Here is a 12,169-nt window from a genome sequence, read left to right as displayed (position 1 = left end):
GATTCCCTGCAAAGGAGTGTGTAGCATAAACCTTGCCGATTCCATTTTTTATCCTCTGCAACATATTTTGAATAAGCCATTTCCGCTATAGGCATTGACCTCCTTCCCATTCTCCTTTTGCCACGCTCTTATTTGTTTACTACAGTTTTCCTACCACTACCTGTGCCTAACCCCCAATTGTGGATTAACAAGGCTGGCTGGACATTGTGCCCTGTGCCAGGCTGTCACTCACTGCCACCTCTGGGGTCCCGCAGAAGGAGCAACCAGGCTACCGTGGCGCCTCTCCCACACTCGCTGCTCTTATTCCCACTTACCTCCTTGTGCGTGTAGTACTGCTTGGCTAGCCTCGATCTAGGGCCCTGTTTTGCACAGTCATGTGACATACCTGGATTTGAACCTTTTTCATCAAACTGTCACCTTTTTGTTGTCAGATGGTTCAGGAGTATCATTTTTATTTTAGTCATTTAGCAGACACTTATCCAGAGCGACTTAAAATTGGCACAGTTATCTTAAGATAGCTAGGTGAGACCACGTATCACAGTTGTAACAAGTGCATTTTCCCTCAATAGTTATCAACAAAGTCTGTGCTAGTAGGAATTGACCAAAGTAAACAATAACAAGTTGAAACAGAAATCATACTCCGCTGGTCTTGTAGAAACAGTAGAGGTCCCTTCCCAGCTATAAATGGAGACCATGGCTTGAATTTTTTTGGTGCAATTCTCATTTCTGAATATGGTTTAAAATACAGGATAAAATATTTCTGTCACATGATTGCGCAAAACACAGGATCCTGTCTATTACACATTTTACTGTGCTGCTATTGGAGGAGCAGGAGTCTGGGAACAGGAGAAAAGGGGCAAGGTAGAGTCTTGTTCTTGTATTGAAGCTGCCAATAGCGTCGGTGGTAGGAGAGGAGTCGCCACCGATGGCACTCTTATCTGGTAGTTCTACGAACACTAATTTGTCAAGTACACACGGCAGCGTTGCGCTCTCTCATCCCTCCCTCTTCCCTTCCTCCCTCCTTCCCAGAAGCACAGGCCTCTTGTGGGGCCTTTAGCTGAAGGTGGGCCTGAAAACATGTCGCTGTGCTGTGATTGGATATACAAACAGATTATGCAGCCCGCTGCTGAATCCTAAGCCATTTTCTTTCCCCTTCCACTAGATGGAGTGACACTACTTGTGACGTGTTCAATTATGCTAAATCAATGGCCACTTGGAGATGAATCATTACCATTTTATTTCTTATTGTATAACTCATGCGAAAAATATAACGAGCACACTATTCATATTGCCATATTCGCTATGCAATTTTATAAATGTCAAACAATTAATTTGATAATTTCATTTGTTTTTTTATGTTGAGATTGACATCTGGACGGTATAGTGTACAATCCCAACCATGAACGTCATCCAGAGCAGTGTCATCACACACCGATTACAGCTGTCTTTCTGGGAAGCCTCCAAGAGCTTTCCACAACTGGATTGTGCAGCATTTACCTTAAAAAAAATTTTAAAAAATAAAATATATATATATATATTACTTTCAAAATTATTCAAGCTCTGTTTGGTTGTTGATCATTGCTAGACAACCATTTCTGGTCTTGCCATAGATTCTAATGCATTTTTAAGTCAAAACTGTAACATTCACTGTCCTCTTGGTAAGCAACTCAAGTGTCAATTGTCCTGCAAAAAGATGAATTCATCTCCCAGTGTCTGGTAGAATGCAGACTGAACCAGGTTTTCCTCTAGGATTTTGCCTGTGCTCCATTTATTTTTTTTTATCCTGGAAAAACACCCCAGTTAACAATTACAAGCAGATCCATAACATGATCCAGCCACCACTATGCTTGAAAATATGAAGAGTGGTACTCATTAATGTATTGTATTTGCCCAAAACGTAACACTTTGTATTCAGGACAAACTTCTAATTGCTTTGCTACATTTGTTTTTGCAGTATTACTTGAGTGCCTTGTTGTGAACAGACTGCATATTTTGGACAATTTGTATTCTGTACAGGCTTCCATTTCACTCTGTCAATCTAGTATTGTGGAGTACCTACAATGTTGTTCCATCCTCGATTTTCTCCTATCACAGCCATTAAACTAGGACTGTTTTCAAGTCACCTTTGGCCTTGTGGTGAAAACCCTGAATGGTTTCCCTCTTTTAGATGAGGTGGTCATTAAAAAAAATCACTATTGCGCACACTAACTTTTTAAGCAAAAGTGAACTGCTGAACTTATGTAGACTTGCCATAACAAAGCGGTTGAATACTTATTGACTCAAGACATTTCAGCTTTTCATTTGTAAAAACAAAAATACAATAAAAACATAATTCCATTTTGACATTATGGGGTATTGTGTGTAGTAGACCAGTGACGATCTCAATAATCCATTTTAAATTCAGACTGTTACACAACTAAATGTGGATAAAGTCGAGGGGTGTGAATACTTTCTGACGGCACTACACATATAACTAGGAATAAAGTCGCATAATAAACAGTACCAGCAACATATGTGTTGAGTCAAAGTTAGTGCAAAAAAGGTCAATGCAGGTAGTCCGGGTATCTATTTGGTTAACTATTCAACTAACTGTCTTATGGCTTGGGTGGAGAAGCTGTTTAGGGACCTGTTGGTTCCAGACTTGGTGCATCGGTACCCCTAGTCTATGACTTGGGTGGCTGGAGTCTTAGACAATTTTTAGGGCCTTCTTCTGACACCGCCTGGTATAGAGCTCCTGGATGGCAACCAGTCAAGGTGCTCTCCATGGTGCAGCTGTATAACTTTTTGAGGATCTGAGGGCCCATGCCAAATCTTTTCAGCCTCCCGAGGGATGCCCTCTTCATGACTGTGTTGTGGTGCCCTCTTCATGACTGTGTTGGTGTGTTTTGGACCATGATAGATGTTGAATTATGACTTTAATCACAACAAGGTAGACATGTACTCTCTGGGGTCTCATTTTCTGTGCTTCCCGTTAGCGGAGTGATGCGAATTGCCCGCAACGTCTCCCTCTTAAAATTAGTCATGAAAAAAAAACAGATGGCTGGTGTGTTGTTAGATTGACAATGATAACAGTTTAGGCCTAGATAACATGGCTGGGGTGCTCAGGGGGCGCTCTGTTCTTAATGCTTGTACTTTGATTTGAAGACGAGCAAAGGCTTTATACTTTCAATGCTTGTTGCACATGCATTATGTATGCAGCTAACCCTCGACTGGTTCTCAACTCTGGAGTGTCGTATTTCAGCATCACACTTAGCTTGATGTAATATTTCAACCTGCTCCACTCTATGTGATTTCTAAGTAAAGTTGCGAATAGAGTACATGAGATGCCTTCCCCTTGCCTTGTGGCTTTTTGGATGTCGTCTCTGAATTGTTTATGCGTTGTTGCAGCCAAGAGACATTTCAGGCCATCATGTCTTGGCACTTATTAGGACGGCTCCACTGCCACATTTTAATGTTTTGATCTCATTCTCTTTAATGAATTGGGTTGTTCCCTAAAATGAGCCCCTTTAAGTGGAAATTGTGTACAAATATAGAATTTTAAAAGCCTTTTTATATTAAATGAAGTGCCCTTTTTTAATATAGACGACATGGAAAATTCAATAAATCTGACATGTCCCTCTGTGCATCCTCTGACTTCTAGGAAGTGTTTTAACCCACTTCAATCCAACTTTTCTCCAAGTTAAGCTGTCATTATCAAACCTTAAATTATTGTCAAAGCAACAAAATAACTATGAAGATCATTTATTGCTTGTTATTAGTGATCCATTCTAAGGAAGAAAAAACCTGTTCCACATTTTCAAGTCAACCTTTTTACGTGAGCTGAACTCTTGTTTCAATATGGTGAAACTATTCCTTTTTACGTTTTATTTTATTTTTAAACACATTGAACATATAATACTCAAATCCTAGTGTAAAAGCAGGTGAGCTCAGCTGGTTCTACTCTTTCGACATTTTCTGGTGTTTTGTGATAAAGTAAGCGGTGTCGAATATTACACGTCAGACAGGCTAGACATTTTTTTAACAATTACATTTTTTTGTGAAGCTTGCATTCAATTGCCCTGCCCTGTTGCACACCTCAAGCTTCCATTCCCCCTGTCACAAAAGGATTTATGGCTGATATAAGATGACGTCGTCAACCCTGTTACTTTATTTGGTCCTTAATAGGCACTTTATTTCACTTATTTAATATCTTGAGATGGGGAAGAGTGCGTTTTATTAAGTTGAACGTGCTCTTTATGACAATGTTCACATTTGTTGAAATAAAACGTTTTTTTTGTTGTTGTTTTTTCCCCCCACCAAGTTACACTTCTCAAAAGGCACCCAATTGGTGGAACAAACCCAATTTGCATTTGGTTTGCACACTTTCCTCTCACTTGTCACTTTTTTTAGTCATATTCCTATCAGGTTAGTTAGCCCTATTTCCTGCAAGGGCTTTATATTGGGTGAGAGGCTATTGATGTTCTGGGGATGTTCTGCGCCTGCTTGCTTCTCCCGCGCCTGCTTGCTTCTCCAAGACATGAGGTTGAAGGAATTGTCCATAGACCTTCAAGACAGGATTGTGTCAAGGCACAGATTTGGGGAAAGGTAATAATTTCTGCAGCATTGAAGGTCCCAAGAACACAGTGGCCTCCAAGAACCCGATGGTCACTCTGACAGTGCTCCAGAGTTCCTCTGTGGAAAAGACAACCAATTCTGCAACACTCCATCAATCAGGCTTTTATGGTGGAGTAGCCAGACAGAAGACACTCCTCAGTAAAAGGCACATGACAGCCCGCTTAGAGTTTGCCAAAAGGTGCACAAAGTACTCCCATACCATGAGAAACAAGATTTGCGTCACATCTGGAGGAAACCTGGCACATCCCTATGATGAAGCATGGTAGTGGTAGTATGCTGTGGGGATGTTTTTCAGTGGCAGGGACTGGGAGACTAGTCAGGATCAGGGGAAAGATGAACAAAGCGAAGTACAGAGCTCCTTGATGAAAACCTGCTCCAAAGTGCTCAGGAGCTCAGACTGGGGTGAAGGTTCACCTTCCAACAGGACAACGACCATAAGCACACAGCCAAGACAACGCAGGGGTGGCTTAGGGACAAGTCTATGAGTCTCCTTGAGTGGCCCAACCAGAGCGCAGACTTGAACCCGATCGAACATCTCTTGATAGACCTGAAAGTAGCTGTGCAGCGACACTCCCCATCCAACCTGACAAAGCTTGAGAGGATCTGCAGAGAAGAATAGGAGAAACTCCCCAAATACACCTGTGACAAGCTTGTAGCGTCATACCAAAGAAGACTTGAGGCTGTAATTGCTGCCGATGGTGCTTTAACAAAGTACTGAGTAAAGGGTCTGAATACCTATCACATTTACATATTCCAGTATTTTATTTTTAATACATTTGCAAAAATGTCTAAGCCTGTTTTTGCTTTGTTATTATGGGGTATTGTGTGTAGATTTAGGGAATAATTATTATTTGTCTTTTTTTTTTAGAATAAGGCTGTAACGTAATAAAATATGGACAAAGGGGTCTCTCTCCCCCCCTGTCAGTCTTCGCAAGCCAGCTGTGGTCAAGATGGATGTCCAGTACATTGTAGCTCCTTTTCTGTTCGTCTGTCGGAGTATCACGGATAACCTTTTTTTATTGCCAATTTAAAGTCTGGGGAGGTGCCCCTCCTATTGTGACTTTTTGTGTCCTTTATTTTAATCTGATGGACAGAATTATGGTTTGCCTTAAAGGAACGAAGGTCATATCAGACCCATGTTTGTCTCTGCAGCATTACTGCTGTCGTTAGATTTCCTAACCTTGTTTTATCACCCTCTGGGGGAAAAAACGTCTTAATGTATTATTAGATTCTCAGTCCATCTTCTTTCCTTGCGCAGAGAAGGCTATTTTGTTGGTTCTAGTCCAAGTTAAATGATGACGAACAAGGGATGTACTTGACCATGAGAGTACGAGGGGGGGGCATGGAGGAGTTTAAAGCAACACACACACTCACTCAACACTGGGGACATTAGACATAAGGATAATAGTGACATCTCCCACATCAATCATACCAGTTGACCGGAGCCTAGCGGTAATTTGAATCAGTAGCGTGGGGATTTGGTCTCTGCTCTGGGTGCTGCCCACACACTAGAGAGGATTGAGGAGCAGATTAAAGTGACGAGGGGTCAATGTTAAAAATCTGGGAAAGGGATCTTGGGGCCGGGAATTCCAATATAAATGTAAAGCAGACTGGGTGCAAAAGTGTAGGGCCGTCCTGCTCCATTTGAGCACACCGTTGCGCTCAGGTCGACAGTGACACACGCGAATGGAAAGGTCTGTGCCGTCACCGCAAATCTCTTTCCACTCACAGACCGGATATGCCTCTGACAATGATGGACACGATCTTGGTTCAGCAGGAGTATGACTGTCCACGGACTGCTTAAAACACATCTAAGGGATGTAGGCCACAAGAAGTGATTTTTATGCTTTTCAGACAGCTTGGTAAACAATGTGGCTAAATACATGGGAGTACATCATCAGACAAAGGAGTGGGGACAAGGTTGCTTCCTCGGTGCTCTCTGCTAGATTTGTTCTAATCCATCAAATTGCCTTTGTGCTTCTCCAAGTCAGACCCGTTTTGAATACATCCTAAAAATCCTCTCCTTTCACCAAGGGATTATGTCTGGGTGTTCTTTTTATTTCCCCCACCAACTAGGAACACAACCAACCACACACAAAGAAACCTAGCACATCCTTTTAACCCGGTTTCACGCTGTCCCAGGCCAGGGCCTTTCTCACAGCACAACCACGTGGAACCAGGTTAGATTTTTAATGGGGTTTGTGGGTCGCCGAGTGCACCTGCCCTCTGTCTCGCGCAAGCCGCTCACAAGGGAATGCAGGGGCCGAGCTCAGCAGGCTCGCCACCACAACTCAATGTTATTTAAACTTCCATTATGGGTATGAAGTGGGAACTGTCAGTCCTCGTCATGCGGATGAGGGGGACCTATACTGTATGGAATCCCATCACAATGAAGAAGCTGCAGGACAAACAGCTGGGCCTGCTCCTGTCACAGCCACGTCAGGATTATTCCCTCCCCGCAAATCTAATATGTCTCCACCTCTTTCTCTCTCCCACACACCCCCTTTTCCTTGGACCACAGCATGGCTGTGGATTTTCCAATCTATCACACTCCCTGACTCGTCCTACATTCTAGAAAATGACACCCTGAGATTCATTATTTGATTCAATCATGTATCTGGGAACGTAAGTGAGGGGGTTGCTCGGCTTTCCTTTCAGATGATCTTCCATTGGTGACTGCCCTCCTGACTAGCTGGCTCGGCTTCATTTCAGGGCCTGGAACACAGGGTTGTTTTTGAGTTGCGTTCAGGGACGTGAGTTGGTATTGGACAGAAGTCGAGCTCACGTTTTTGTTTGTGAGCAGTTTAAATTGAGTTCTGGACTTTGGTTTTGGCCGCCTGGGGGCTGATCCTAGTGCGTACATGTCATTTGTCCATTCCTGGAACTCTAATCATATTTAATATCCCTTTTCACTAGCTTTCTGCTCACTACAATCCATCTTTAGTCATGCTGCTCCTCTCCTTTCTCCAAGTGCAATCTGGAGTTCTCCGACCTGCCCCCATCTATCCCGTCACACACACACACAGGTAGACTCAAGACCATGTGACGGATACTCTTGTTATGTTCTCTCATGTACTCCAATATTGAATTCTAAACTGGTGTCTTGGAAGCCAATTTCAATTTGTGTGTGTCTTCAGATGTGCCAGCCCAATTTGGATTTCCTTTTTACAGCGATGCGTAGTTTGATCGCAGGAGAGGTGTCAGAATTATGGGTGTCTTGTCTTTGTCCATGTTTTTATTGGGATTGATTCCAAAACAACCCTATTACCATGTTTCTCTTGGCTCTCGCTTATGCACTCTCCAGTCTGAGTTTACCTTCCTCCTTAACACCCTGGTTCCTGTGTTCTCTTCTCCCCTCAGTGCTTGACATGGCTCGCCACGTGCCCCTGTACCGGGCGCTGCTGGAGCTGCTGAGGGCCATCTCCACCTCCACGGCCCTGGTGCCCCTGCTGCTGCCTCTGTCAGGAGACCCCAGCCAGGAGGAAGAGGAGGAGGGAAGCTCCGAGGGACAGACGTCTGTGGGCATGCTGCTGGCCAAGATGAAGACCTGCGTGGACACCTACACTAACCGCCTCAGGTGGGGACTTAAACGGACAGAGTAAGAACATACGACACAAGCAAAGAATAAAGTCTTACTGCCCATGTAATCAATGTAAATTGATGGTTTCCGCCGCGCATTAGCGTTTCAAGGGGGTTCGATCCTGGGCCAGCTTCCTCCCTGGTCTCTCGACCGTGAGTCATCAGCAGTAGTGAGCCTGTAGACCTGACCTGTGGGCCTGTGACCATCCATTATTAATCACAGCCCCAAAGTGTGCAGGAAGTCCATGTTATTCTGCTTCAGCAGCACAATTAACAGTTTGTGTAAAGGATCCTTAACCCCCTCCCATATATCTCCCCCCACCATCCAGCCCAGTGCTGAGCTTTACGCAAAGACCGTAGCAGGACACTTCAGAGGAGCCAAGGCACTCTTAACCTCTTCCTATCCTCTACGCTAGCTACCCACATCCGCCCAGTGCGCGGAATCCTCAGTATTCCGTGGGATCCCATCCGAGGAGTCAATATTTAAAGGATGTGAGCCATGCGTGGTTAGCCATGGAGACATATCAAACCGTTCCAGCGCATGTACGATTCCCACAGACATGCATGTCTCCTCCCTGGTGGCATGTTATGAATTTAATGCTCCAGCTGGGTGTTATTTTTAGAAGGCACAGCCCCTCCCTGTTGAATGTCCCACCAACAAACATGCCAGGACCCATGACAGTTTTTTTCAAATGTACAGCAGAATAGCCGATCCACCCTGGGAGACTGACAGACCTACCTGGTGGTCTGTACCCCTGCTGCTTATCAGCAACACAATTAGGATTACTGTCTGAGGGTGGTCCAGCATGAAGCTGTGGTTTCTTCACCAGTGATTGGGGGGGTGAGGAAGGAAAATGCCCTGCTATCGGCTCCGTCAGGCCTCAGCGATAATGCATTCATAAGCATCATATCCACAGGCATTACATCAGGCTGGACTCTGAGGGCTGAGGTCCGGACACACCGAGAGAGTTCTAATGAAAGCAGGGCCTTGAGGCGGTTGGGCATCCACAGCATAGCGTTAGGCATTCTCTTCAACTGTCTCTCCCCATCTGTGTCCAGCCTGCCAAGGCATGTGTTGGCCGCCTGGCCTGCAATGGAATGGAATGAAATGGCCGATGAGGACGACGACGGGGGGGGGTTTGGTGACAGAAGACCTTCGCTGACTGTCCTTGGTGGAGCAGAGGGGCTAGAAAGGGGAGGGAACTTGGCGGCTGTTCAACTTCACAAAAGGTCATGTGGAAAGTGTCTTTTTCAGCCACCCATCAGCAAGGCCGCGGAATCCATTCTCCTCTCAGCTCTCACTGCGTTTTTATTCACAAGGTTAAAGGACTGTTTTAACGTCCCTCGTGTATTTCAGCCACTTAACCCAGGAGTTTTGATGCAGGGACTTATTTTAATTTTAACTGGGATGAAAGTAGGGAGGTTTTTTCAATGTTTCTGCTTACCTAGTTGTGAGTGCCAAATGATTTATGCTGCAAGTCTTCACAAAACTGGTTAAACTATTCATGGCACCTGGACAAGAGGAATGGTGTCCTTGCCACTTCGTTACATTTGTCTGAACATTGGGTCAGATGGTCTTTGCTTCTTGGTTTTGAGGCTTCACCGTTGGATGCACACCCCTTTAACAGAGCCTGAAAAATACTGGGAACGGGTATATCAATTTTGCTCCAGGATTGTGGCTCACTGGGCAATATGCTCCTTTTCAGATGGACACGGGTATCATCTACAGACCCGCCCGAAATGTTTAATTGTTGCACTGTAGAGCACTCCTTAGGACCATTGAACATTTCTATTCCCATCAGTAATCTTTTCGCCTCAGATTTCCTTTCGTGATCGACTGCAATGCAAGTAAATTAGCGATGTATGTCACTGCAGGCAGGGATTATGTTGATTTTACTGAACTCCTTTTTTTGTTATTCAGGTCAAAGAAAGACAAGGCAAAAGGCGTGGTGAAGCCTGATAGCTCAGACCCAGAGCCTGAGGGCCTGACCCTGCTGGTGCCTGACATACAGAGGACGGCTGAGATTGTCTACGCTGCCACCACCAGCCTACGGCAGGCAAACCAGGGTAAGGCTGGCCGCACACACGTCGCTCTCAGGCCTAGGGCCAAACCATGCCGAGCAAGGGGACTATTAGTCTGAACCCTCCTTGGCTTTTTTTTTTTACAGACATTTATTGTAATACGAAGTGACACAGTAAAATGTTAGCCAGTGCCTTTTTAAAGGTTGCCTGGTTTTGGCTCTTTCAAAAGATCCCCCCTAGAAGTTCGACTTTCAGCAGGTCCCAAATGTCTTCCCAGTTTACATTTTTCTCGCTACCTCTCCCTTTTGTCCTGTGTGTTCTTGGGACAAGGACAAGAAAATGGGTCTCTTAAGTTTAGTCTCCACAAGTACAAATTCCCTTGGCTGTCATTAACTTGGAGCCTTTTAAGTCTCAATTTTATCTTAATCATGGAAACGCGTCCTGTTTTAGGCCTGAACATCCTTTACCCAACTCCAACCCCACTCTGTCAGTGACAGGTTAAAAGTTAACCCGTTCCCTTACATCGCTTTGATGCTAAATAGAGACGTTTGTCCTATTGTGGCCACCTGTTGTCCCACAGGCCCCATGCAGCCCTTCTGTCCGCGTCCCCGCGGTGCAGGGAGACCCATAGAGCAGACAGTCACGAGAAGGACAGGAGGGTTTGGTAGTGAGAGGGCATCGGGTCATAAAACCCGCTGTCAGGGAGCTCCTGCCAGCCGTTACTCACCGTTGCTGAAGAAAGCTGCCAACCGATGCATCTGACATATGATTGACTGTAACACAAGGAATGCTCAGGTCAATGCAGCCGTCACTTTGCACAAGGAAATTCATATGATAATGGCCACTGGATTCATGTTCCAAAAGGAAATGGGCAGCATAGAGGGCTGGACCGATATGCGTTTTGTTTTAATTCGTCTTTAAAATGGCCCAGCCACAGGCTTACGAGGAGGCGGGCGTTTAAAGCTCTGTTCCTACAGCCTAGTATTAGACTGGTTAAACTGGGAAACTGTTCCAAGAAATATTGATATCCAACGCTAACGTGCCAACAGAACTGAGAGTAAATAAAGTATTGACGGCCCCCCCTTGCATCCTAAGTCTGGTCGTAATAGGCCAGTAAAATGCATCAGTAATTTAATGGGAGGTACATCTGTCCAGGTAGCAGTAACTAAAGCAGAAGATGAGAGCGGGGCTGGGGTGCTATAAATAGACCGTTAATTATGTGAATGCATTAAATTGCTTTCTATCCCGTCTCTCGACTGTCGGTGCGAAAATTGGTGGCAGTTTCCATTGTCATTTGTCTTGGACATGGTTTAGCTGTCGACAAGACCCAGAAGAAATTGGAGGGTAGGGGGTGGGAGAATCTCCCAACGGATTGCAGATTCATTCTTCAATATGAAGGTGAAAACAGGAGGATAAGGAGGTCTGACAAACTCTGCCATTACCTGCGAATGCCATCATATTCTGAGATAATCTTGTTGAGCCGAAGAGGAATATGGCTGTTTGTTTGCCAGGAAGATTTATGTAAAGATGGTAGGTCTGCACCCAGAAGCAGGCGGAAACAGCAGTAAGCCGGGCTCTCAAACAGGGATGACTTTGAACCTGCCATGGTAACACGTTTTTTACATTTTTTATCTTTCCCTCCATCAGAGAGGAAGTTGGCCGAGTCCTCGAAGAAGGCAACAACCAGACCCAAACCCATGTCCATCCTACGCTCACTAGAGGAGAAGTACGTGGCCATCATGAAGAAGCTCCAGTTTGGTGAGTGCTTTTAACTTTCTGTGCATTTGTGTTCAATGTGTGGTGTACAGTTGGGCCAGTTGTGGTTTGGTGGGTACCGTATGTTGGAAATGTTTCTTTTCAAGACAGAGGAGGAATGCTTAGACATACTAGAGGCAGGGCTCTTCACTCTGAGGCTGGCGGTCGGTTGGTCGCTCCCTCAGTGCACGTAATGCCC

The 12,169-nt window shown here is 44.9% G+C and overlaps 1 protein-coding gene across 17 annotated transcripts in view; it reads left to right on the top strand.

Moving 5' to 3' along the window:
• The window catches only part of LOC135512358 (baculoviral IAP repeat-containing protein 6-like), a 146,985-nt gene that overhangs the window by 113,681 nt on the left and 21,135 nt on the right, over positions 1-12,169 (top strand). For 12 of the 17 annotated variants that reach the window (XM_064934321.1, XM_064934319.1, XM_064934331.1 and 9 more), the window contains 3 exons: positions 7,975-8,212; positions 10,115-10,260; positions 11,863-11,973. In XM_064934321.1, the coding sequence (XP_064790393.1) occupies positions 7,975-8,212; positions 10,115-10,260; positions 11,863-11,973 (495 nt within the window). The remainder of the gene's footprint in view (positions 1-7,974; positions 8,213-10,114; positions 10,261-11,862; positions 11,974-12,169) is intronic. The other 5 variants (XM_064934336.1, XM_064934335.1, XM_064934334.1 and 2 more) reach the window with 1 other exon arrangement.

This window comes from Oncorhynchus masou, chromosome 24 (assembly GCF_036934945.1).
Source record: "Oncorhynchus masou masou isolate Uvic2021 chromosome 24, UVic_Omas_1.1, whole genome shotgun sequence".
Lineage (NCBI taxonomy): Eukaryota > Metazoa > Chordata > Actinopteri > Salmoniformes > Salmonidae > Oncorhynchus > Oncorhynchus masou.
Note: the sequence above shows the minus strand (reverse complement) of the source record. Positions and strands in the feature narration are given on the sequence as shown.